Below are 24,595 nucleotides of genomic sequence, written 5' to 3'. Positions count from 1 at the left end.
ATTTCTCTTTTTCCATCACAGCCCTTACAACACAGCCCTTAGAGCTGGCTATCTCTCCCGACCCTCTAGGACCTGGCCACGTCCAGTTCACACCGTCCTGGATTTGAGTCTCTGACTGTCATCTTACATTTATTAGGTCCCTTATAATTCCTTATGAATGCAGGCAACCTTTAACGGCTCAGCAAATGTGGTCACTTTGCCCAGAGGTCTGTCTGCAGCCAGGATCCCATCATTGTGTCAGAGCCAGGAGAGAAACATAGTTGAAAGCGTGTGACTCGCCTGAGGAAGTCTGAAGAAAAGGGAATGGCCTGGGACAGGCCTGGAAGCAGAAGCCGAGAAACAGGTTCAAGGAAGGACTTGTGACGAGAAAGCTGGAAGCACTGGCCTCCAGAGGACACGAGTACTGCCTCAACGGGAGATTTGGGGCAATAAACTTTTTAAGCCAAAGATGCTGATTGAACACCTGAGATTTACTTATTTTCTTAATATTTTATTTATTTATTTGGCTGTGAAGTGAACTGAAATTCCCTCAGTCGTGTCCGACTCTTTGCGACCCCATGGACTGAATTCTCCAGACCAGAATACTGGAGTGGGTAGCCTTTCCCTTCTCCAGGGAATCTTCCCAACCCAGGGATCGAACCCAGGTCTCCTGCATTGCAGGTGGATTCTTTACCAGCAGAGCCACAAGGGAAGCCCTTATATGAGTCTTAATTGCAGCATGCAGGATCTTTTTTTTTTTTTTTAAGAGTCAAAGAGAGAAGGCTTATTTTATATTTTATTTATTTTTGGCTGTGCTGGATCTCTGTTGCTGCACAGGCTTTTCTCTAGTTGTGGCAAGCCAGGGCTACGCTCTCGTTGCAGTGCACAGGCTTCTCGAATCACGTGGGATCTTTAGTATCAGAATGCAACTCCAAGTTGTGGCATGTGGGATCTAGTTCCCTGACCAGGGATCAAAGCCGGGCCCCATGCATTGGGAGCTCGGAGTCTTAGCCACTGGCCCACTAAGGAAGTCCTGGGAGTAAACTTCTTACCCCTTTCTGGCAGCATGTCTTATGTGAGATTCCTTCTGAACTGGTCTAACCATTGCACCTAGAGCCAACAACTGTGCTCAATGGCGCCCCCTGCCTGTGCCATAGAGAAGAGGGAAGGAAGTGTCTGCCCTCTCCTTGTCTTCAGGGATGACTAAGCCTGATGGGGAAAGGAGCCTGTGTTAGTCTCTTGGGGCTGCCACAACCAATTACCACATATCGGGTGGCTTAAAACAATAGACATTTGTTGTCGCAGTCCTGGAAGCAAGAAGGTCAAAATCAAGGTGCCAGTGGGGCCATGTTCCCTTTGGACATTCCATCCTGGCCTCTTCCTAGATTCTGTTGGTTGCCGGCCGTCCTTCGCATTCCTTGGCTTGTAGGCACATCCCTCTGGTGTCTGCCTCCATCTTCACATGGCTCTCTTCTCCCTGAGTGTCTGTGTCCCTGGGTTTTCACGTGGTTTTCTTATAAGTACACCAGTCATACTGGACTTGGGACCCACCCTAATTCAGTACGACCTCATCCTAACTATCTCTGCAAAGACCCTATTTCAAATGACATCATGTTCACAGGTGCTGGGGGATTTGAACTCCAACGGATCTTTTCTGTGGAGACACAATTCCACCCGTAACAGAGCTTATGCTGTTAAAGAATTTGAGTCTGGCTCACAGACCTGTGTTTGTGAAACAAACTTATGGTTACCAAAAGGGTTGCAGGGGTGGTGGGGGGAGAGGTAAACTAGGAGTTTGCAATTAAAATGTACACATTACTATATATAAAAATAGGTAAATAAGGATTTCTCTGGCGGTTCAGTGGTTAAGACTTGGCGCTTCCAATGCAGTGGGTGCCAGTTCGATCCCTGGTCAGGGAACTAAGATCCCACATGCCACGGGGCAACCAAGCCCATGCCGTAGTGAAGACCTGGTACAGCCAAAAGTAAAAATAAAAATAAAGAAATTATCCTTAAAATTTTAGGTGTGATCATAATAATATGACGGTTAACATTCAGTCTTTTTTTTTCTTTTTCCCTTAGAGATTTTTACTGAAATATTTGCTGGTAAAATAGCATAACACCTGGGATTTCCTGCAGATAATCCAGGGAGCAGGGGAATCAGTAACCAATGGTAAAAAGCCGAGGTCAGCACACCAGGCATGTGCTCAGTGGTGCCCAACTCTTTGCGACCCCGTGGACTGTAGCCCAGCAGGTTCCTCTGTCCGTAGGACTTTTCCAGACAGGAATACTAGAGTGGGTTGCCATTTCCTTCTGCAGGGGATCTTCCCGACCCGATCAAACCCGCCTCTCCTGCTTTGGCAGGTGGATTCTTTACCACTGAGCCACCAGAGAGGCCCCAGGACACGAGAGGTACAGGCCAAATCCAGACCACCTCCTGATTTTGTAAATAAAGTTCTATCGGAATGCAGCCACAGTCATTCATTTCTGTATCTCTGAGGCTGCTTTTTCACTCCAGTGGCAGAGTTAACAGTTGTGATGGAGACCATGTGACCTGCAGAGGCTAAAATATTTACTAACTGCTTCTTCACAGAAAATGTTTGTGACCCCTCATCCTTAAGAAAGCGTGTTTGGCTACAAGTTCATAGTGCTGGGGACTGATTATATGAGGACTTATTAGACGGACCATTGCATTTGTGTGTGCTTGGACTTTTCCATAATGAAAAGTTAAAAAAAAAAAAAAACGTGGAGCCAGTAATCTCACTCCTTATACTCTATTCCTTGGGAATGAAAGCATTGATTAATAAGGATATATGTATAAGAATGTTTACTAAAAGAGTTTAGTGGAAATAAATTGCTTCCCAGTACCAGTTGCTATATATCACATCCACCCACACTGTGGAATATTATATCTTCTTAAAGAATGAGCCAGAGTTTTACCAGTTCACTTGGAAAAAATATCATGGGATATTTTCAAGTGATATTTTCAAGCAAGATGTAAAAAAGTCTGTGCATGACAGTCCCAGTTTTATAGGACAGTGACAAAGTTAATCCTTCAGAATGTGGGAGTGTGTGTGTGATTGTGTGTGCACGCTCACACTGGGGTACGTGTAGGGTGTACACGTGTAGGGTACATAACAGGTTGTTAACCTGAGTTGGAATAGAATGACATTTGTGGAAGGGAGCAAAACAGAAAAAGGCTGTTACTTCAAAAACCAGGCTACCTGATACCATCCTGTGTGTGTATGTAGAAATTATATTCATATGTGTAATGTGCTTTGTTAACTTCAAGAGAGAATTATGATTCTGAAAATAACCGGAAGGAGTGAATATTTGTCATGCCTTATAAATAAAAGGGAGTTTGGTTGGAAGTTGGAAAGTGCCCAAGAGCAGGGAGACAAGAGAGGAGAGTGACCACTGTCGACCCGAGCCAGCTAGGGGAGGCTCCATGGAAGGTTCTAGCCGGGCGGGGGCCGCGTCCGGATGGTCTTTGAGCCACAGCCCCTCCCTGATCTCAGCGCCTCTTCCTCCTGCTCCCGGAGAAATAATGTTTCCCTGGGGGATGAAAGACATCCCTTTGTGCAGGCTTTAATTGCCATGTTGTTGTGCCAAGTGAATGAGTGGCAGGCGGGCGCAGCAGCTGGGCACAGCCAATGCCAGGCAGCAAAGCCCGCTGCCTTAGGACAGCCCGGGCCAGCTGGCCTGGGAGCGCTGCCCGCCTCTGCCCCCCACGGTGGGGGTTGGGGGCCGGGCCTGCATGGGGACAGGGGGACACGGGGGTCTTCGGGGAGAGAGGAGTCATTGGAGGGAGGGGCAGGGGCGGGGCGTCTGGAAGGGTCTCAGCCACGGTCAGAAGCTTATTCATCTCATCCTCCTTTCCCCTTCCCCACCCCCACTTCTTGTTTTTCAGACTGTCAGCATCAACAAGGCCATTAATACACAGGTAGTGGCCGTCAAGGAAAAACATGCCAGAAATATCCTTTTGGAGGTTGTTCTGAAGACCGACCCCGAGGAGCATCAACTTGTGGGGACGGAGGTCAGGGCGAGACATCCTTGCTCAGCTGAAGGAACAGGCATCCCCCCACTGGCCAGGCCCCTGCAGGGTCTGAACAGTGTGGGTTGGCAGCAGCTGGCTTCAGAGCCCACAGCCCGTCGGGGTGGAAGGGACTGCAGCAGCCATCCAGCCTGGTCCCGCTCCTCTCCTGTGACTTAGCTTTGCAGAACTGCCAAGACCTTTGAAGTTACTCTCCTTTGAGATGTTTCCTCGGGGCACTGGAGGTCTTTTCCCTTGTATCATCAAAGGACTCTGGCCCTGCACTTTGCCACCCTGACCACCCCCTTGGGGACCTGATCAAATGCCTTTCTCTGAGCATGAAAGCAAAACAGCGATCTGGGCAGCAGCGGTTGGCCTTAAGCCGACACAACGGCTCTACCATGGAAATATGAGCCTCTTGAGTGAGCTGGTTCAGCCCAAACCAGAGGGAAGAAGATGGGAAAGTCAGGGAGAACTAGGGCAGTGGCCCCCAACCTTTTCGGCACAGGGACTGGTTTCATGGAAGACGATTTTTCCACAGATGGGGCAGGGGGTGGTTTCAGGATGATTCAAGCACATTACACTTACTATGCCCTTTATTTCTGTTATTACATCAGCTCCACCTCTGATCATCAGGCAGTAGATCCCTGAGGTTGGGGACCCTAGGGTTAGGAAACTGATGATTTGAGGGTTTTCACCAAGTGCCCCCACCACCAACGCAGAGTTGGCAGAAGCCTCAGCTTCCCCTATGGCTCAGTGGGTAAAGAATCCGCGTGCAATGCAGGAGCAGCGGGTTCGATCCTTGGGTCTGGAAGATCCCTTGGAGGAGGAAATGGCAACCCACTCCAGTATGCTTGCCTGAAAAATCCCATGGACAGAGATGCCTGGCGGGCTACAGTCTAAAAGGTCACAAAGAGTTGGACAAGACTGAGCAAGCAACTTAGCAGTAGCAGCAGATCACGCATGATAGGCCTACTGGGCAGCCACCATCCCAGGTCTGTGGCTTTGGAGAGTAGTACAGGCAGCACTCTGGCCAGTGGATCCCTCAGGAACTGCTCTTGGAGTCAAGTCCAGGTGCTGGAGGGCTATTCCCCAGAGGCCAGAGGAGAGGCTGCCAGTGGGGAAGCCTTTGTGTTTGCTGGGACGGAGTACGGGGCAGGGAGGCTGGGTTTCCATCTGGGCTGGGAAGCTGCTTCTTGCCAGGGTTCAGCAAGGCGGCTGCCCCACAACTAGTCAGGTTGGCATAGCCTGTCTTGAAGCCGTCCCACCCCAGCCCCTCTGTGCAGGAGACCCGCCAGGTTAGAAGGCCAAGAAAGTGCAATACTGTCAGGGCGATGCCCAGGAGAGGTCAGGCCCTCGGGAAATGTCCCTGGCAGCGTGTACTGCTCTTCAGTGGCAGGAAAGCAACTGTCTTTAGTGGAAGATGCTTTCGTTGGAATTAGGGCTTTGCTGCGAGATGGGGCTGTTGAACCCCTACCGGGTACCCCAGAAACCTGGCCCAGCGGTGAGCCCCGCCGGACCTTGCCCTTTTATTCCCTTGACACTTTACTGAGTCAAGAAAACCAAACCAAGAAAAGCCTTATTATTAGTGTCTTCCCAGATGGCTCAGCGGGTAAAGAATCTGCCTGCAATGCAGAAGACGCAGTAGACAGGGGTTTGATCCCTGGGTTGGGAAGATCCCCTGGAGAAGGAAATAGCAACCCACTCCACTGTTCTTGCCTGAGACATCCGATGGACAGAGGAGCCTGGTGGGCTACAGTCCATGGGTTTGCAAAGAGTTGGACACGACTGAGTGACTAATGCGTGAATCAGATTAGTGTCCCAGTTGGTTGTCTCAGAGAGTTACCCAGTCCTGACCCTTCTCTGTGAAGAATACCAATCCGTCAGTCTGGCGCGAGATAGGAAGTAAGAGACAGCTATCCTGGGCCAGTGTGCCCTTCTGAATGGGGCATGAACACAGAGAGGGCCAGGGCACACCTTGCCAGGGAGGCACCCTGGAGCGATGGAAGGGACCTGGAGGCAGATTCCAGAATCCCGTCACTGGAGCTCTCTGACTTGCTCTGGAACCTTGAATTGGCCCAGTGAGGCCTCTGCAACCTTAACTCCCTTGTCTGTCAAATGAGAGTGTTGGCCAAAGAAGCTTCCAGAAGCTAACATTCCAGCTCTGCCTTTCTGGGAGTCTCTCTGCCTCCCAGTTGCCAAGGGGTGAATAAACGTTGAAAAGATCCGCTCCACACAGAGTTTTAAAGCCTAAAGATCTCACAGAACATTTATTCTCTATAGGTACTTTTTTTTTAATTGGAGTATAGCTGCTTTATGTACTTGTCTTTGTTTCTGCTGTACAGCAAAGTGAATCACCTATTCAGTTCAGTTGCTGAGTCGTGTCTGACTCTTTGCGACCCCAAGCCTAGCAGCACGCTAGGCTTCACTGTCCACCTTCTGCCAGAGCTTACTCAAACTTGTGTCCATCGAGTTAGTGATGCCATCTGATCATCTCTTCCTCTGTTGTCCCCTTCTCCGCCCGCCTTCAATCTTTTCCAGCATCAGGATCTTTTCCAGTGAGTCAGTTTTTCGCATCAGGTAGCCAAAGTATTTGCATCAGGTGGCCAAAGAATCAACTGTATGTATATGTATAGCTTTAGTTTTTTTGAGCTTCCTGGCCACTTAGGTCACCACAGAACTTTGAGTGGAGTTACCTGTGCTGTGCAGCGGGCTCTCATTAGTCATCTGACACAGAGTCGTCTGTATGTGTCAGCCCCCATCTCCTGATTCATTCCACTCCCTCATCCCCCGTCCTGTATTCACATGTCCATTCTCTAGGTCCGTGTCTTATTTCTGCTTGGCAAATAAGCTCCTCTGTATCACTTTTCTAGAACCACATGCAAGTGATTTTATACAGTATTTGGTTTTGTGTGTGACTTAGTTCACTCTGTGTGACAGTCTCTACTACTACTACTAAGTCTCTTCAGTCGTGTCCGACTCTGTGCGACCCCGTAGACGGCAGCCCACCAGGTTTCCCCGTCCCTGGGATTCTCCAGGCAAGAACACGAGTGGGTTGCCATTTCCTTCTCCAGTGCATGAAAGTGAAAAGTGAAAGTGAAGTCGCTCAGTCGTGTCCGACTCTAATGACCTCATAGACTGCAGCCTACCAGGCTCCTCATCCATGGGATTCTCCAGGCAAAAGTACTGGAGTGGAGTGCCACTGCCTTCTCCGTGACAGTCTCTGGGTCCACCCAAACATGTGGAAGCTAAACGACTGGCTGTCTTCTCTGTATCATTGCGCTTTTCCTATGTGTGCTGCCACAGTGCGCGCTCTTTATCAGTACATTCATAGAGCATCATCTCCCCTCGTTACCAGCTAAATAAGCATTGGGAAGCCTGGCTTCATTTAGAATTGCGGTTCAGACAGTCATTTATCCTGGGTGCCTGACAGGTGAACAGGTTGGCATCCCCGACTGTGGTGTCCACTCCTGGAGGGCGGGGGGGGGGGGTGAGTCTTATTTTTCTTTATATCCCCGAGTGCCTGACATGAATTGGATGCATTAAGATGCTTTTGAAATTAAAGAAAGACAGAGGGATGTGCTTGCCTCTTTCCACACCGGTGTGCACAGCCAGCTCCATGCCTGCCCTGGCTCCTGTTTTGGCAGATTGCTCTTGGGTAAATGGCTTCCCTGGTGGCTCAGATGGTAAAGAATCCGCCTGCAATGCAGGAGACCTGGGTTCAATCCATGGGTTGGGAAGATCCCTTGGAGGAGGGAATGGCTACCCACTCCAGTATTCTTGCCTGGAGAATCCCCATGGACAGAGGAGCCTGGTGAGCTACAGTCCATGGGGTCGCAGAGTCAGACATGACTGAGCGGCTAAGCACAGCAAAGGAGCCACAGTCTGCCTTGAGAAGTCATCTCAAGAGAGGGTAGGGGACCGTCTGTCTCTCCTCTTGGCTTCCTTCTAGTCCAAGGGGGCTGTGCTTGAGGTGAAACTGTAAGTTATTTCAGAAATCCATCTTTAAGAACAAAGGCTGGGGGACTTACCTGGTGATCTAGTGGCTAACACTCGGAGCTCCCAATGCAGGAGGCCCAGGTTCAAGCCCTAGTCAGGGAACTAGATCACACAAACCACAACTGAGACCCAGCACAACCAAATAAGCAAATTAAAAAAATTTTTTTTTAAATATTAGTTATTTATGTTCTTATTTTTGGCCGTGCTGGGTCTTTGCTGCTGCTTGGGCTTTTCTCCAGTTGTGGCAAGCGGGGGCCACTCTTCATTGAAGTGCATGTGCTTCTCATTGCAGTGGCTTCTCTTCTTGGGGAGCACAGGCTCTGGGCATGTGGGCGAGCTCCGTGGCTCTAGAGCTCAAGCTCAATAGTTGTGGCGCACGGGCTTAGCTGCTTTGAGGCATGTGGGGTCTTCCGGGATCAGGGATCGAACCCGCGTCTCATGCATTGATAAGCAGGTTCTTTACCACTGAGCCACTAGGGAAGCCAAAAAAAATTTTTTTTAAAGGGTGATTTCAGCTTCCAGACCCAAAATTGTGTGTTCAAGTAACCCCTCTCAAAATACAAATAACAGTCCCAGGAGGGAATTTTACCACACCTTCCAGCTCAGAAGCAAAGTAGCATGTCTTTTGGGTAAGTCCCATAGTTTCTAACCTGAGGCAAGTCTTTCCTAAATGGTGCAGTGCCTCTTACAAGAGCCTGAACGTGCTGTGCTGTGCTGTGCTAAGCCGCCTCAGTCATGTCTGAGTCTGTGTGATCCCATGGACTCTAGCCCACCAGGCTCCTCTGTCCATGGGATGCTCCAGGCAAGAATACTGGAGTGGGTTGCCATGCCCTGCTCCAGGGGATCATCCTGCATCTCTCATGTCTCTTGCATTGACAGGTGGGTTCTTTATCACTAGCTTCCACCTGGGAAGCTCAAGACAGGATTTGTACTTGGGGTTGATTGATGCCCAGATACTGGGTGTGTGAAGCCTGTACAAGCTTCCATCACAAAAGAAACGTGGAAATCCTCTACTTTCCTCCGAAAGGGTTCCCTAATTACGGAGGCTTGGAGATCTGTTAAAATCACTCAAGGCCAGAAGGACATTTATTAAATGCAAACTGAGGCAGGTGGTCCGTGGGTGGCAGGTATGTTTGAAATTGGATCTAGGGGGCAGAATTCCTCACACAGGGAATTTAGGTGTTAGAAGATGCGGAGTGAAAGAGTCGTTTTCTTTTTTTTTTTTTTTGGTGACCCACAAGGCATACGGTATCTTAGTTCCTTGACCAGGGATCAAACCAGCGCCCCCTGCAGTGGGAGCACATAGTCTTAACCCCTGGAGTGCCAAGGAAGTCCCAAGAGTCATTTAAATTTAGAGAAAATATTAATACATTTTAAACAAAGACTGCCGCTTTCAGGGTAAGAGCAGAGTGGCTCTTAGAGGAATCAGGTGCTACTTGGAAGAGGAACCAAGGTGTCAGTAGCCAGGGCCCTTGAAGAACTGAAGCACGCCCTTGCATTTGAGTAGTGGATAAGAGGGAATTTTCAGAAGCCGTATTGTGTTGGTAAAATATTAGCTGCAGTTATGTCCCCCTCACAGGCCCCATCACAAACTCAGCAAATCTAAAGGGCAGAGTCTCCCTTCCCACAGCAAAGCCCTAATTCCAACCAAAACATCTTCCCACAGCAAAGCCTTAATTCCAACCAAAGCATTTTCCCACGAAAGGTCAGCCAGGACCACTGCTGGCCCAGAACTTACTTTGCAAACTAGAAAAAGTCACTCCTCCCAAGAGACCGCCGTCTCTGGGGAAATCATCTAATAAAATGAATATTAGAATAAGGTGCCTTTTTGCCGTCTGTCAAAAAATTGCCAAGATACCTACCCAGATCCTCGGTGCCTTTGTTACGAGCGGCGCCCCCTGCTGGAGAGTGCTGAATAAGGCACCACCCCCGTGGCGGCCTGCTGCAGGCCCCACCCGGGGTTGGTGCCCAGGCAGGCCCCATCTGTACCTTTGTTTTCCATGACCCTCCCTCACCGTGCATACTGGGCACCCACCACGAGAAGGGAGCGCAGACCTTTTGGTCTGTTGTCAACCGGCTGCCCCTGTCCAGCAACGCAGTGCTCTGCTGGAAGTTCTGCCACGTGTTCCACAAACTCCTCCGGGATGGACACCCAAACGTGAGTGCCTGCGGCTGCAGTGGATGGGCGGGGAGCCTGGGACCCACGTGGGGGAAGTGCAGTTGCCTGAGTCACAGGGGCCACTGTCCACTCTGGCACTGGGGATGGCAATGCCCCCATTTCCTGGCCTTCTGGGTACCAGTCTCAGAGATGGGTTCACCTCTCTCATCCCCTTCTCTGCCCCACCCCAGGCCCGGCTTTCACCATCCTCTTTCTCCTCTCCTTGTCTTCCCTCTTCAGGTTCTCAAGGACTCTCTGAGATACAAAAGCGAATTGAGCGACATGAGCCGGATGTGGGTGAGTCTGAACCCGCTCCTTGGGGCCCCCTGCACCGCCTCGTCCTTCCCCAGAGGCCACAGAACAAGGAGTGTGGGATGAAACAAAGTCATCTCTTTCACCTTGTTTCGGATTTCTCTCACAAGCCTCAGGGAGGGGTTCGGGGATGCCCGAACATGGAACCATGATATTCAGTCTTACCTGGAGTCCCTGGAAACTGTTGGAAGGTTCCAGGGCCAGGGAGTTTCTCCTGCCAATGGAAGCTCATGTCCCAGTGGTCTGTGGGCACTGGGATCCCTTGGCAATGGCACTGTCATAGTTCCTGCTTCTTTCCTTGTCCTGGTCCCATGGGGGTCATAGCACCTTGAGAACTGGCATTCCCAATCTGAATGCCAGTGGATTTTCTTTCCTGGTTGGGGATTCTCGGTGCCTTAGGAAGAGGGAAGAGGTAGGTGGCAAGATCTGAATGGGTTTAGATCTGGTAAACATACCAGAATCTCTCTGGATTCAAGGAGTATGTGTAAGAACGGGAGGTAACCTGCTCTTTGAAGAATCTCCCCAGTGGACGCTGATGTGTCTTTTTGTCCCACTGGATAAGAACTGCTATGTTAGCCGTTTCCTTAAAATTCTTACCTGTCTCTGTCTGCACTCACAAAATGTTAGCAATTATGTAGTCCAATCTACCCATTATAGATGAGAAATACAGACCCAGAGAGAGAAAGCAGCTTTTGTCTCCCACACTGCAGGCAGACGCTTTACCATCTGAGCCACCAGGGAAGCCCTTCCTAAGTCACAAGACTAGTTAACCTGAACAGAGCAGAGGTTTATCCCCAAATCTCCCACCTGTATGCTAGAGAGTTTTGTTACATTTCTGTAACATGGAAAGCTTAGGTCTTTTTCTTTTTTTGTAGAATATATCTGGTATATATTTTTCCATCCTTTTACTTATAAGTTTTTATATTTTAAATATTTTTTACATGTATATGTATTGCATTGTGGCTAGAGAATCAATATCATATTGATATTTCAAAGTTTTTTGAGCCTTGCTATATGAGCTAGTTCATGGTCAGTTTTTCTTTAATTGAACTGTAATTGATTTATAATATTAGTTTCAGATGTACTGCATAGTGACTGACTTTTCTGTAATCTTTTGTCTTAGAAATATATTTGTCAATAGCATTTAGTTGGATTCTTTAAAAATTCAAGATGGCAGTCTTTGTCTTTTAACAGGACCTTTACTCTGTTTACATTTATTATAATGGATAATATCTTTAGACTTACATCTCCTATCTTATTTTATGCTATTTGTCCTATCTGTTTTGTTTCTATTTCTCTCATTGTTTACCTTCTTTTGGATTGATTGGGTATTTTCTTTCTCATTCACTTTCCCCCTCATTACTAGTGGGAAGATACAAAAATAAAAGCAGAGGTTTTTTTTTTTTTTTTTAATCTGTTGACAATTTATCTAAAAATGAAAAGGGTCTGCTTAGGTTATCATTGTCTAAAATTCATGTCTTTGTTTCCTGTATAGCACAAAGACCTTAGAATATTTTAACACCATTGGTTCCCTCGAATGCTGTTGTCGTATATTTTAAATTTTGGTTGTTTTTAGACCCCATATTTTATTTTAATTGTTGTATTTGGTGCTCTTCATTTCCTGTTACATCTCAGAGCATGCATTTGGGATCTCTTTCTTTCTGCTTGAATTATTTCCTTTAGAACTTCCTTTAATGAGAGTCTGCTGGTGGGAAACAAGCACTTTTGCCTGATGGAGAATGTCTTTATTTCACCCTCATTCCAGGGAGATATTTTCTCTGACTTAAGAATTCTGGGATGATAATTCTTTTCTTTTAGTACATGGAAGATATTAGTCAAGATACCCTTGCATTGGCTTATGGCTTCCTTCATTCTTATTAAGTCTGCTGTTAGACTCATGGTTATTCTTTGAAGCTAATCTGTTGTTTTTTTTTTCTGTTTATAAGTTATTATTATGTATCTAGGTGTGAATTTAGTTTCTTTGGACTTCTTTAATCTGTAGATGATTATCTTTAATTAGTTTTGAAAAATTCTCATTGTCTTTTCAAATATTGCCTTTGCCTCATTCTGTCTTTTCCTCTGAGACTCTGGTTAGCAGTATTTTCAACTTTCTCACCCTATTCCCCGTGCCTTTAAACCACTATTTCATTTGTTTTCTCCCTGTTCGCCTCTGTACTGCGTTCTGGGTAATTTCAGTCGATCTAGTGTTCATTTCACTTATTCCCCTTTCAACAAGGTCTAATCTGTTGCTAAACCTCTCCATAAGGTTTGCAGTTTTGTATAGTTCTCATTTCTTGGAATTTTAGGTTTTGTTTTGTTTTCAGATCTGCTTGGCATTCTTTATAATTTATTGTGCCCTGCATATATTTTAAAACAGTCTCTAATTTATCTAGGCTTATTAAATACATGATTTCGTATATCACTTTTTATACTTCCAGTATCTAAAGTCCTTAGAGACCCGTCTCTGCCATCTGTTGTTTTGGTGAATTTTGCTCACGCTATGTGCTTTCTTCTTGTGCTGAGTTATTTTTCTACTGTGAGTTGCTCATTTTCCTGGACACCTTTTTTTTGTGGGAATTCTCTGAATTCTAACAAAGGCAGGTTCCTCCGGAGAGAATTGGCATTTGCGTCCATTGGGATCACTCTAAATTAAATTCTCAGCTTAAAAGTTTTATGAATTCTGAGCAGATCCCCTTGATAACTGGCTCACGGTTCAGTTCTTGGAAGCAGTTTTCCCCTCCCTCTGATCACAACAGTGGTTTCGGGCAGTGGATTTTCTTTGCAGTCCTCGGGGGTCTCCTTCAGCGCAGAGCATGTGTGTTATTTCCAGTTCACCCTTAATTTCCCTGCACCAGGAAGGCAGTTGGCTCTTCCACTAGACTCTTGAACTTGGGCAGGTGAGAGCCCTGCCTCCGGTTCACCACCTGGCCCTGGGGACTCAGAAAACCAAAACTCGGGTTCACTTGGTGTGAGAAAGTATCTCCCCACCCCTGCCCCCGCCCCCATTTTGACCCCATCAAGCCATTTGCTCTCTGAATATCTGAATTACTCAGTTCCTGGCCTGAAGATTCCTTACTCTCCTGCTAGTTCATTAATACCTTCAAAGTGTTTTTAATGTCTCACTCCATATTGTTAGTCATTTTCAGTGGGAAGGTCAGCCCAGGTACCTAGCCCCCCTGCCTTATCCAAAATATAATTCTTCTGTGTGGTCTGTCTCTTCCATTTGACTAAGACTTTCTGAACTTAGAAGCCTCTTTTACTTGTTTTTTTTTTTCAAAGCAGCTTTGTGACCCCATGGACTATATAAAGCAGTTTTAGGTTCACTGAAAAATTGAATGGGAAGTACAGAGATTTTCCATGTACCCAGCATCCAGACATGCATATAGCCGCCTCTGTCATCAGCATCCTCCGCCACAGTGGTGAATTTGCTGCAGTGAATGAACCTGCTGACACGTCCTTCGTAATCACCAAAGTCTGTAGTTTACAATACAGTTCACTCATGGTCGTTGTACATTCCTTGTTGTCGCAAAGTCGTGTCCAACTCTGTGACCCCTTGGACTGTAGCCCCCCAGGCTCCTCTGTTAATGGAATCAGTTCAGTTCAGTGGCTCAGTCGTGTTTGACTCTTTGTGACCCCATGGACTGCAGCTCGCTTCCCTGTCCATCACTAACTCCCGGAGCCTACTCAAGCTCATGTCCATCAAGTCGGTGATGCCATCCAACCATCTCATCCTCTGTCACCCACTTCTCTTCCTAACCTCAATCCTTCCCAGCATCAGGGTCTTTTCCAGTGAGTTAGTTCTTCGTATTAGGTGGCCAAAGTATTAGAGCTTCAGCTTCAGCATCAGTGCTTCCAGTGAATATTCAGGACTGATCTCCTTCAGAATGGACTGGTTGGATCTCCTTGCAGTCCAAGGGACTCTCAAGAGTCTTCTCCAACACCACAGTTCAAAAGCATCAATTCTTTGGCTCTCAGTCTTCTTTATGGTCCATGGAATAGCTCTATAATTTTACCTTTTCCAGATTCCATATTGTTGAAATCATATAGTATGTAGTCCGAATTTTCAGACTTAGGTCCATTTTTTTAGTTGAATTGTTTGGTTTTTTATTGTTGAGATTTAAGAGTATATTTGTACATTTTAGATAACTGTCTTTTATGAGATACGTCCTTGGCAAATATTTTCTCCCAGTCCGTGGCTAATCTTCTCGTTCTCTTGACAATGTCTTTTGTAGAGCAGAAGTTTTTAATTTTAATGAAGCCCAACTTATCAATTATTTCTTTCATGGTTTGTGTCTTTGGTGTTATGTCTAAAGAGCCTTTGCCATACTCAAAGTCACCCGGGTTTTCTCCTCTGTGATCTTCTAGGAGTTTTATAGTTTTGTATTTGACATTTCAGTCTCTGATCCGTTCATCCTTCACTTTTCGACCCTTGTGCATTTTCCCATGATGATCCCTGGTGGTTAGGCTGAAGATGACTTGCTTGCAGTGTCCTTTTTTTATATTTTCCAAATTTTCTTTTTTTGTTGTTTTTTGTTTTTATATTTTCCAAATTTTCAACAGGGGATATATGTTATTTTCATACTCGGGGAGAGAAAAAATATATTCTTTTAAAAAGACGTCCCAGCTGTAGGTCTTTCAACCCAAAGTTCTCAGTGTTGACAGCCTGCTTTCTTTCCTCTTCGTCAAAGGGCCACCTGAGCGAAGGGTATGGGCAGCTTTGCAGCATCTACCTCAAACTGCTGAGAACGAAGATGGAGTACCACACCAAAGTGAGTCTTTTCAGCAATTCTGCCGGCCCTGCCAGCCACCCCTCAGAGACCACCCCGCCCCCACCCGGGCTGTCCCTTCTCCTCACACCTGGCTGGGCTTTTTTGGTTTTCGGCCATGCTGGGCCTTGGTTGCAGCATCAGCTTCTCTCTTTGAGGCACAAGGACTTCTCTTGTGGAGGACAGGCTCCACAACGCGTGGGCGTCGTTGCCACAAGACATTTGGGAGATTAGTTCCCCGACCAGGAATCGAACCTGTGTCCTCTGCATTGGAAGGCAGATTCTCAACCAGTGGACCACCAGGGAAGTCCCCCCTGGCCACGCTTAATTGTCAGGTTTTCCAGGTAATAGGACAGCCTGGCTTCTCAGGGAATGTTCACACCGTATCCCAGCTGTGTGAGAGGAAACATTTTATAGAGTGACCACAGTCAGTGGGATGTGACTGGAATGTGGCCTGGGATTTTGGCCCAGATCCCCTGCACCTTTTGTTCCCCATTTTGCAAAGAGAGAATCCTGATTCACAGAGTGTGTTCATTCGCTAAGTCACGTCCAACTCTTTGTGACTCTGTGGACTAGCCCGCCAGGCTCCTCGCTCCATTGCGATTCTCCAGGCAAGAATACTGGAGTGGGTTGTCATTTCCTACTCCAGGGGATCTTCCCAACCCAGGGGTCAAACGCACGTCTCTTGTGTCCCCTGCACTGGCAGGTGGATTCTTTACCACTAGCGCCATCTGGGAAGCCTGATCCACCAGGTGGCCTTATGAAAATATTTCAGAAGCACTGACTTGACTGGTAATAGAAATAACTCCTTCCATTCATACAGTATGTGTCCACACAGGACCTTCTGCTCAAGATATGACTTTAGTTATTATTTCTTACATACCTAATGCATATAAAAGTATGTGCCAAGTGCCAAGTATGTGCCAAGTGCCAAGAAAGGGTCTGCTCTTTAGGAGTTGACAGATCCATTGGGGAGAGAAGCTTGCACACTTGCAGTAGCTGTATAATAGTGCCAGGTGTGTGCCTGCAGAAAAGTGCCAGGGATGTTTCGAAAAGATGGGGAGGGGGGGGGCTTGATGTGGTCCCTGAAGGGTGGGCATGGTGGCAATAGAAGGTAAGGAAGAATGGCCCGCCAGGTGGGAGGGGAAGCGGCCTGAATTAGGGAGCTGGCAGTGGAAATAGAGAAAGGAAGAAACCTAAGAAGAAATACCATAACTTAGTGTATTTATCTCCAGTATCTTTTATATACTCAAGGGGTATCTTTGGTTCATGCAAACCATCCTTAGTTGATTCAACCTTTTTTGAATATCATTTAATCTTCACAACAGCCCTATAAACATGTATGATCATATCCTAGGAAAGTGAAACTCAGATGGTGGCTGGGTCCCTTAAGGGCCTGAGTCAGAAAGCTCCTCGGTGCTGAGGTGGGATTCTAACCTCAGCCAGGTCAGTGTAGAAGCTCATGGTATGTCACTGAGGGTCTACCCTAGGCTAGGGCGAGGTGAGGTTCTGGAGAGAAAGAGGGGTAGACTTTGCTGCTGCCTTTGGGGGTCACAGTCTGGTTTGGAGGGAAGAAGGAGGGCCCACAGAAGTGAGTCAGGGGGTGTCTTGCCCAGGTTCAGGCAACCAGGTGGGCTTCTAGGAGGTGGTGACACTTGAGCTCAGCCTTAGGGCATTACAATTACCTGTGCTGGATACACATCACCCCAGAGCTTAATGACTTAAAACAACAGCAGTCTTTTGTTGTCTCTGACATTCTGTTGGTCTGGGGTTCCACAAGGGCTTGCCCAGCAGTTCTGGCTGGGAGTTTCCTATGCGGTTGCAGTCAGATGCCAGCTGGAGCTGAAATGGTGGGGGGCTGGCCTGGCATCTCTTCACGAAGTCTCAGCACTAGTCAGGGCTTCCTTGCAGCTTGGTGAGTTGGCCAAGAGAACAGGTAGAGTGCATGGCATTTAGATGACCCAGCCTCTGAAGTCACAGGGTGTCCCTCCCACCATCCTATGTTGGTGGAGGCCGTCACAGACATTCCTAGAGTCACAGGGAGGGGACTGTCATCACTCCAGGTGGAATATCAGGGTCACATCATAAAGAGAGGGTGTTGACTGGGATATGTCACTTCAACCACAGTTCGCCCTCTGGTCCCACCGTTCCCATCTCTCTCTGCCTGCTGTGGAGTACTTTTTCCCCCTTCTCCAGACCCCAGGCTGCCACTTAGCAGGTAGAGAGGAAGGGGCAGTAAGGAAGGGCAGGATGGGTGTTCCTGGCAGTGGATTAGCTGAAGACGTAAGGGCAGGAGGCCCAGGAGACCCACGTTAGTGCGAGAAGCAGGCAGGGTGGAGAGCGACAGGTGCCTGGGCTGTGAGGTCATCCATTCAGTGTGGAGGATGACTTGGGAAGAGCTGGGCTGTCGGTGTGAAAGATGGGGAGAGCCAGGTTTAGACAGTTATCTCTGGGACAGACAAGGGTCAGGGACTTCCTGAAGATTGGCAGGAAAGGGAGGAGAGGCGGGGACAACAACTGGAGGAAGATGTGGGGCCGTGGGAAAGACCTGGAGCACGGGACGCGGGCAGGAGCCTAAAAGGCAGATGGAGTCGTGGGCGCTCGGCACTGTGGGTTCCTGGAGGACCAAGAGAGGGAGTGCGTGTCTCCCTTGTCCCGTGTGTGGCCCAGCATCTAGCTCAGAACAGGGGCTCAAGCAGGATTTGTTGGGGTGTGCGTGAGAAAGAACCAGAAACTGCTGCTGCTGCTGCTAAGTCACTTCCGTCGTGTCCGACTCTGTGCGACCCCGTAGACGGCAGCCCACCAGGCTCCCCCGTCCCTGAGATTCTCCAGGCAAGAACACTGGCGTGGGTTGCCATTTCCTTCTCCAATGCATGAAAGTGAAAAGTGAAAGTGAAGTCGCTCAGTCGTGTCCGAATCTTAGCGACCCCATGGACTGCAGCCTACCAGGCTCCTCCGTCCATGGGATTTTCCAGGCAAGAGTACTGGAGTGGGGTGCCATTGCCTTCTCCAACCAGAAACTAGATTGGTTCAAATAGCACACAGGGAGGGGCTGATCCTGAGTCAGGAAGGAGGTGGCGACTCCTCTTTGAAGCTGGAGGAAGGGCAGGGCAGGTGGGTACCTTTGAAGCAGGGAAGGGAGTGGGAAGCAGGATGCCGAGTTTTGATATAAGAAAGCGAGCACGTGACGTGGTGAGGTGCCGAGGGTGATGGCGTGGGATCTGGGTATCAGGTGCAGAGTCGGGCAGTCATTGATGGAAAGGGGAACCAGCGGGCCAGTAGCAAGGACTGTTGGTTGCTCAGTCGTGTCTGACTCTTTGCCACCCCATGGACTGTAGCCCACCAGGCTTCTCTGTCCTTGGAATTCTTCAGGCAAGACTACTGGAGTGGGTTGCCATTTCTTCCTCCAGGGGATCTTTCTGATGCAGGGATTGAACCCGGGTGTCCTGCATTACAGGCTGATTTTTTACCATCTGAGCCATCAGGGAAGCCTCAGCAAGGGCTGTTAAGCGGCAGTGGGGCTAGAGAGCAGGCTTCCCCGCTGGCTCAGTGGCAAGGAATCCCCCTGCAGTGCAGGAGCCTCAGGAGACATGGGTTTGACCCCTGGGTAGGGAAGATCCCCTGGAGGAGGAGCACGGCAACCCACTCCAGTGTTCTTGCCTGGAGAATCCCACGGGCAGAGGAGCCTGGCAGGCTGTAGTCCATAGGGTCGCAAAGACTCATACACGACTGAAGTGATTTAGCAGGCACTCACGCAGAGCTATAGAGCACAGTTACATAGTGATGAGTTGTGAGTCATTCTCCAGGGAGATGGGTAGCTGGTCTGAGACACAGAGCATGCGACAACGATCCAGACTCACTGGGCTTCACGGCAGTGTGGTGTGAGGACAGGCAGGAAGAAAGATGAGTGCGAGGTGCCATACATAATGTCCAGACCCAGTGAGGAAGTGAACACAGCCAGAAGGGGGCGATAAAGGAACCGGCTTGGGGACTTCCCTTTGATCCAGTGGTTAATACCCCGAGCTTCCAATGCAGGGAACGTGGGTTCGATCCCTGGTCAGGGAACCACGTGCTGCATGGTGCGGCCAAAAAATAAAATCGATTAAAAAAGAAAAAAGCAACCGGCCTGAGTCTCTGAGGCAGAGGAGCCGGGGTGGTGGGCCTCAGGACAGGAGGGTGTTACAGCCAGAGACGGAAGTGCCCAAGTGGAGGATTTCTGTCTTCAGAGCCTGAAGAACTCACCCTGGAATTTAGAGCCCCCTTGTGGACTGGCCACTATCTCTCTGTGCTCCTCTCCACCTGCCGGCTGCCCTGTGTTCCCTCCGCTCCGGACAGACCACACTGAGAAAGACAGGAGACTATAGATACTCAACAACTGATAATCCCAGATAACCTCCCCTGACTGCGGGGGTGCTTCCTGTAATCTTCTCCAACCTTCAAGTTTCTTTTACTAATTCTGTTTTGCTGAAGTTAATGTGAGAATCGGTTTGCCTGGCCCTGAACTCACAATAGAAGCTTCCAGAAGTGGTCAGAGGACAGTGGGACGCCTGGATAGGGTTCAGAATGTACTGGGGATAAGCAGGGGCTACACTGCCTGCCTGGTGGGGGTGTCAGGTTGAGGACCGCCAGCAGTCACGCCCTGGGTGTCCTTGCCCCAGGGAGACGATGTCCGTGGTACAGGCTGTGGGGGTGGGGCCCTCCTTGGGGTCCCAGGGATGGGATGGAACCTTCCCTCTAATGATGGGTGGGGGATGTTCTTTGCTGTGAGCCAGCCGATCACGGGACCTGTGTGTGTGTGTGTGTGTGGTTGTGAGCGTGGCCACACTCCCCAGGGAGCATGCAGGCACCCACGCCAAGCAGTATCCAGCCTGTTGCTGCCGGAGCTCAGTGGGCCTTGGTGTGCGTGATGTCCGCTGTAGAGCTCGCTCTCAGGGTGCCCTGTTCTGACTTCCTCTGCCTCCCTCCCAGAACCCCAGGTTCCCAGGCAACCTTCACATGAGTGACCGGCAGCTAGAGGAGGCCGGAGAGAGTGACGTCAACAACTTGTAAGTGGCCCACCTCACGCCCTGGACAGAGGGGTTCGGGAGCTTGTGTAGGTCTCCTCACTTCCGGTTAGGGTCACAGAGGGCCTGAAGGCAGGGCCGGTAGGCGAGGTGGGGACAGAGCAGCTAAGTGACTTGACCTAGGGGCCACTTACTGCTGGTGCCTCGCCCAGAACCCTTCCAGGGTGTTTCCTGCTCCAGGCCTCCCTTCTCTGTGCCCCTCTGGCCCTCCCAACACAGCGTGGAACCTGCCCGCTTTCTCTACCGCTGTCACTGTTGAATTCGCCCTGCTTGATCTCCCAACAGCCTTAATATCCACTTAGGTGGGGGCTGAGACTCAGAGCTGGTATGTGTGTTCATGCGTGCACACCTGTGCACACATGCTTTGGCGGCAGCACAGGTACACTGGCCTTTGGGCCGTGGAGTATAAGCTCTCTTTCCTCTTGGGTCCAGTTTCCAGCTGACAGTGGAGATGTTCGACTACCTGGAGTGTGAACTTAACCTCTTCCAAACTGGTGAGTCTCTCCCTCCCGTCTGGCCCAGGCTTTCCTGGCCATCACCTGACCCCCAGACTGGTTCCCTCCTGGGAACAGCCAGCCCAGCACCCCCTCTCCGTACAAGTTGTGCAGCACAGGCCAGGAGGATGGAGCTGCCCCACCACGTCTGTGCCCTCGGCCCTGGTACAGGGAGAGGTTGAAGCCCAAGGGCATTCTCAGAGTCACGTGACCAGAAGGGCTGCAATTCCCCACCACATTGGCCTCCCTGCTAAGCCCAGGCCTCCGAGAGTCCAAAGACACTTCCAGCCTCTCTGACAGTCCCTGGACTGTGGCCCCAGCACTGGCTGGTCCTTTAGCCCAGACCTGTCTGCTGCTCAGCTGGGCTGGCCCTCTTTCTGCCCCAGCATTCCATGATACTTGGCTCTGTTTCCATATGCCTTGATCCCTTGGGTTATTAGCAATATATGTTGAGCTCCTCCTCAAAAATCAGGAACTAGGCCCTGCTCACCTCTGTTCTAGCCCTGTGCCTGTCACTGCAAATGCTCAACAACCAAGTTCAAGAACACTTGCTTTCTAGATGAACAGCACTGAAGAAACAGCAGGTGAACGGAGTTCATGAACTGGTGTCAACATCCATCTGAATGCTCTGGGGTGAATTAGCTAGAGTTTTCTAGAGAGAGCTACCCGAGTCTTTGCACACACTCCTCCATGGTTGAATGCTGGTGGTTTTCTCATCCTGGAGAGAGTGCTGATTTGGAATCAAGAGCCTCCTCTGCACGTCTCCCCACCCGCCTCCATCCTCATTCACCTCTTGGTGGTGGTGGTTTAGTCACTAAGTCATGTGACCCCACGGACTGTAGCCTGTCAGGCTCTTCTGTCCATGAGGATTGTCCAGGCCAGAATACTGGAGTGGGTTGCCATTGCCTTCTTCAGGGGATCTTCCTGACTCAGAGATCAAACCCACATCTCCTGCATTGGTAGGCGAGTTCTTTACCAGCCACCAGGGAAAAGCCCGTTCACCTCTTATGAGCCCAGAAACTGAGAGAAATGGGATCGGAAGTCTATCCAGCTTCTAAGTTTTAGTCTATGCCCTTGTAGATTTGGATCAGAACCTTCGGAAGAGGGTGCCCCAGGTTTTCAACTATGGGAAACGTAGGCCAGTTACAAGGAATGTTGACTGGATGCACCTGCAATGATTCTCACAGTGTGGTCCCTGGACCAGCAGCATCCGCATCACCTGAGAACGTATTAGAAGCACACGTTCTCAAATCCCACCCCAGATCTTCTGAATGAGAATCTCAGGGGGTGGGACCCAGTCATCTGTTTTAACGAGCTCCCCGAGTCTGCACTGTCCAGTATGGTAGCCAATAGCCACCTGTGACTATTTAAATTAATTACGATTAAATAACATTAAAAGGTCAGGGCCTCCATTGCACTCATCATAGTGCAGGCACTCTGCAGGCACACGTGGCCAGCAGGGGTGGACAGCCCTTCCATCACTGCAGAATTCTCCTGGAGTGATCCCTCCAGGGGACGCTGATACATGTTACAGTTTAAGAAGCACTGAGTTAGAAAATACAGTTTCCACCCTGGCTGCTTATTGGAATCACCTGGCGGGGGTGCGCTTTTGACCCCCCACTAATGCCCCAGCCTTGCGGGCATGCATGGGTGCTCAGTCGTCTCCGACTCTTTGTGACCCCATGGACTGTAGCCCACCGGGCTCCTCTGTCCATGGGATTTCCCAGGCAAGAATACTAGAGCAGGTTGCCATTTCCTTCTCCAGAGGCATCTTCCCGACCCTGGAATCGAACTCAATCTCCTGCATTGGCAGGCAGATTCTTTATGGCTGAGCCACCCGGGAAGCCTCGCCCCCGCCTTAGTCTGGACCAATTAAAACAGAAGCAGGGATGAAGGAGCTGTAGGCAGACATGAGTCGTCTTTGCGTTTCCCTGGGTGATTCTAATCAGTCTCCAAGCCAACCCGAAGAACCGCTGCAAGTTGCTATGCCACTTATAGGACATTCTCATTTAATCCTTACAAGACCTCCTTATGAGACCCTTATGAGGAATGTGCCATTAGAACCATCTGCGTCTCACGGAAGAGCGCCTGGAGGCACCGAGAGGTTGAGTAACTTTGCCCCGGGTCACACCACTCTAGATGTTACTGGATGCCAAGGGGCATTCCTGGAAAGCAGCAGACCGGCCAGGAGTAGCCTGGGATTCCCTGCCAGAGTGGAGCCTAGGGAAGCCAGGAGACTTGGGGATGGCCGCCTCACAGTGACAGCTGCTTCTAATTTGTGTCAAGAAGAAAAGCTGCCTTTTAATTAGAACTGTTTGGGATTTTTTTTTTTCTTTTCAGTTGCCAGACTTAAGCCCGTTAACAGGGATTAGTGTGGCCAGGGAAGGTCAAGCACAGTGGCTCCGGGCTTTCCTCCGGGCTGCCCCACGCACTGAGGGCCTGTGGGGGGAATTTCTCTCAGTGCTGGCCACATGCGGAATCTCTGGAGGCAGTGGCAGCCACTGCGGGGAGATCAGTCTGCCCAGTGGTGTGTACTGATGGTCCACGGCCAGGCATCTAGTTGCTTGGTTTAGGGGCATCTGGAGCCTGGGAGAGTGGAAGGCAGGTCACCCACTCCCCCCAGGGACCTCCATCAGCCTTAATCCTGATGGTTCACCCTCTTCCTGGCTCCTTGCCCAGTGTTATCGAAGCCTCTCTGGTTGTCCATCCGAGGGTTCTGCACATCGCCCCGTCTAGTGTTCCAAGAACACTGGGACAAACCACCAGGAATCCCAGGCTGAATTATCTGCTCCTTTGTGTTCTGATCGTTTGATATTTTCCCCACATGGTTTCTATTGCCACACCCAGACTGGGTGTTTCTTAGGGTCAAGGTCACCATGAGACCGAGCTCATGCCTGAGACGGAGGGCTGGGTGGGGCTGTGTGAACAGCCCCTTCCCATCCTGAAAGTCTGATTCCCCTTAAAACTGAGAGCTTCTCTTGAACAAGAATTCACCTCCCACATTAGATCAGAAATCTGCCAGGTAATGTGTTTTTTCTGCCAATGGGGGGCAGGGAGTGTAAAGCTCCTCAGACTGGAAGAAGGCATTTGGGGTGCTCCCCCACAAATCCCTTCTTTCCTGGGCTCCCACTGGGCTGTACACGGCATAGAACCAGTTCATTTCACTGGTTTGTGACACAGGGAGCCAGTTGACTGCCGGGGACACAGGCTCCTACTCTATTCGCTGGCCACGGGGGCTCTGGCTTTTAACTCAACATCTCTTAAGCAAAACCACTTCTGGCTTTGTGACTGCCTTCAAGTTGCTTACCTCCAATTTCCTCTCCTGAATAACAGGGATGCTTTTAGCTACCCCGTAGGAGTGTTGAATGGAGGAGGAAATAGCCACCCACTCCAGTATTCTTGCCTGGGCAATCCCATGGACCCAGGAGCCTCCATGGGGTCACGAAGAGTCGGACACGCCTGAGCACAGCACAGAGCAGAGGAGTGCTGAAGGGTTAAACATATTAACACGAGACCATGGTTGCACAGAACAGGTCCTCTGGTGCTGGACGCTTGTCCTCTGCCCTCTGAGAAGGTGCCTCTCATTCCCCAGCTCTGCTCACATCTCCCCTCCCTGTCCCCTAGTATTCAACTCCCTGGACATGTCCCGCTCCGTGTCGGTGACCACAGCCGGGCAGTGCCGCCTCGCCCCGCTCATCCAGGTCATCTTGGATTGCAGCCACCTCTATGATTACGCTGTCAAGCTTCTCTTCAAGCTCCACTCCTGTGAGTACTCTGGGCTTGATCTCTGG

General features: G+C 49.6%; 1 protein-coding gene across 9 annotated transcripts in view; it reads left to right on the top strand.

The window, feature by feature from the left end:
- HIP1 (huntingtin interacting protein 1) overlaps positions 1–24,595 on the top strand; it is a 136,551-nt gene that overhangs the window by 82,322 nt on the left and 29,634 nt on the right. For all 9 annotated transcript variants that reach the window (XM_061401932.1, XM_061401933.1, XM_061401931.1 and 6 more), the window contains exons 2-8: positions 3,890–3,953; positions 10,027–10,169; positions 10,410–10,466; positions 15,170–15,250; positions 20,216–20,292; positions 20,743–20,804; positions 24,429–24,569. In XM_061401932.1, the coding sequence (XP_061257916.1) occupies positions 3,890–3,953; positions 10,027–10,169; positions 10,410–10,466; positions 15,170–15,250; positions 20,216–20,292; positions 20,743–20,804; positions 24,429–24,569 (625 nt within the window). The remainder of the gene's footprint in view (positions 1–3,889; positions 3,954–10,026; positions 10,170–10,409; positions 10,467–15,169; positions 15,251–20,215; positions 20,293–20,742; positions 20,805–24,428; positions 24,570–24,595) is intronic.

Source organism: Bos javanicus, chromosome 25, assembly GCF_032452875.1.
Source record: "Bos javanicus breed banteng chromosome 25, ARS-OSU_banteng_1.0, whole genome shotgun sequence".
NCBI lineage: Eukaryota > Metazoa > Chordata > Mammalia > Artiodactyla > Bovidae > Bos > Bos javanicus.
The sequence above is the reverse complement of the archived record's forward strand: the minus strand, read 5'-3'. Positions and strand labels throughout refer to the sequence as shown.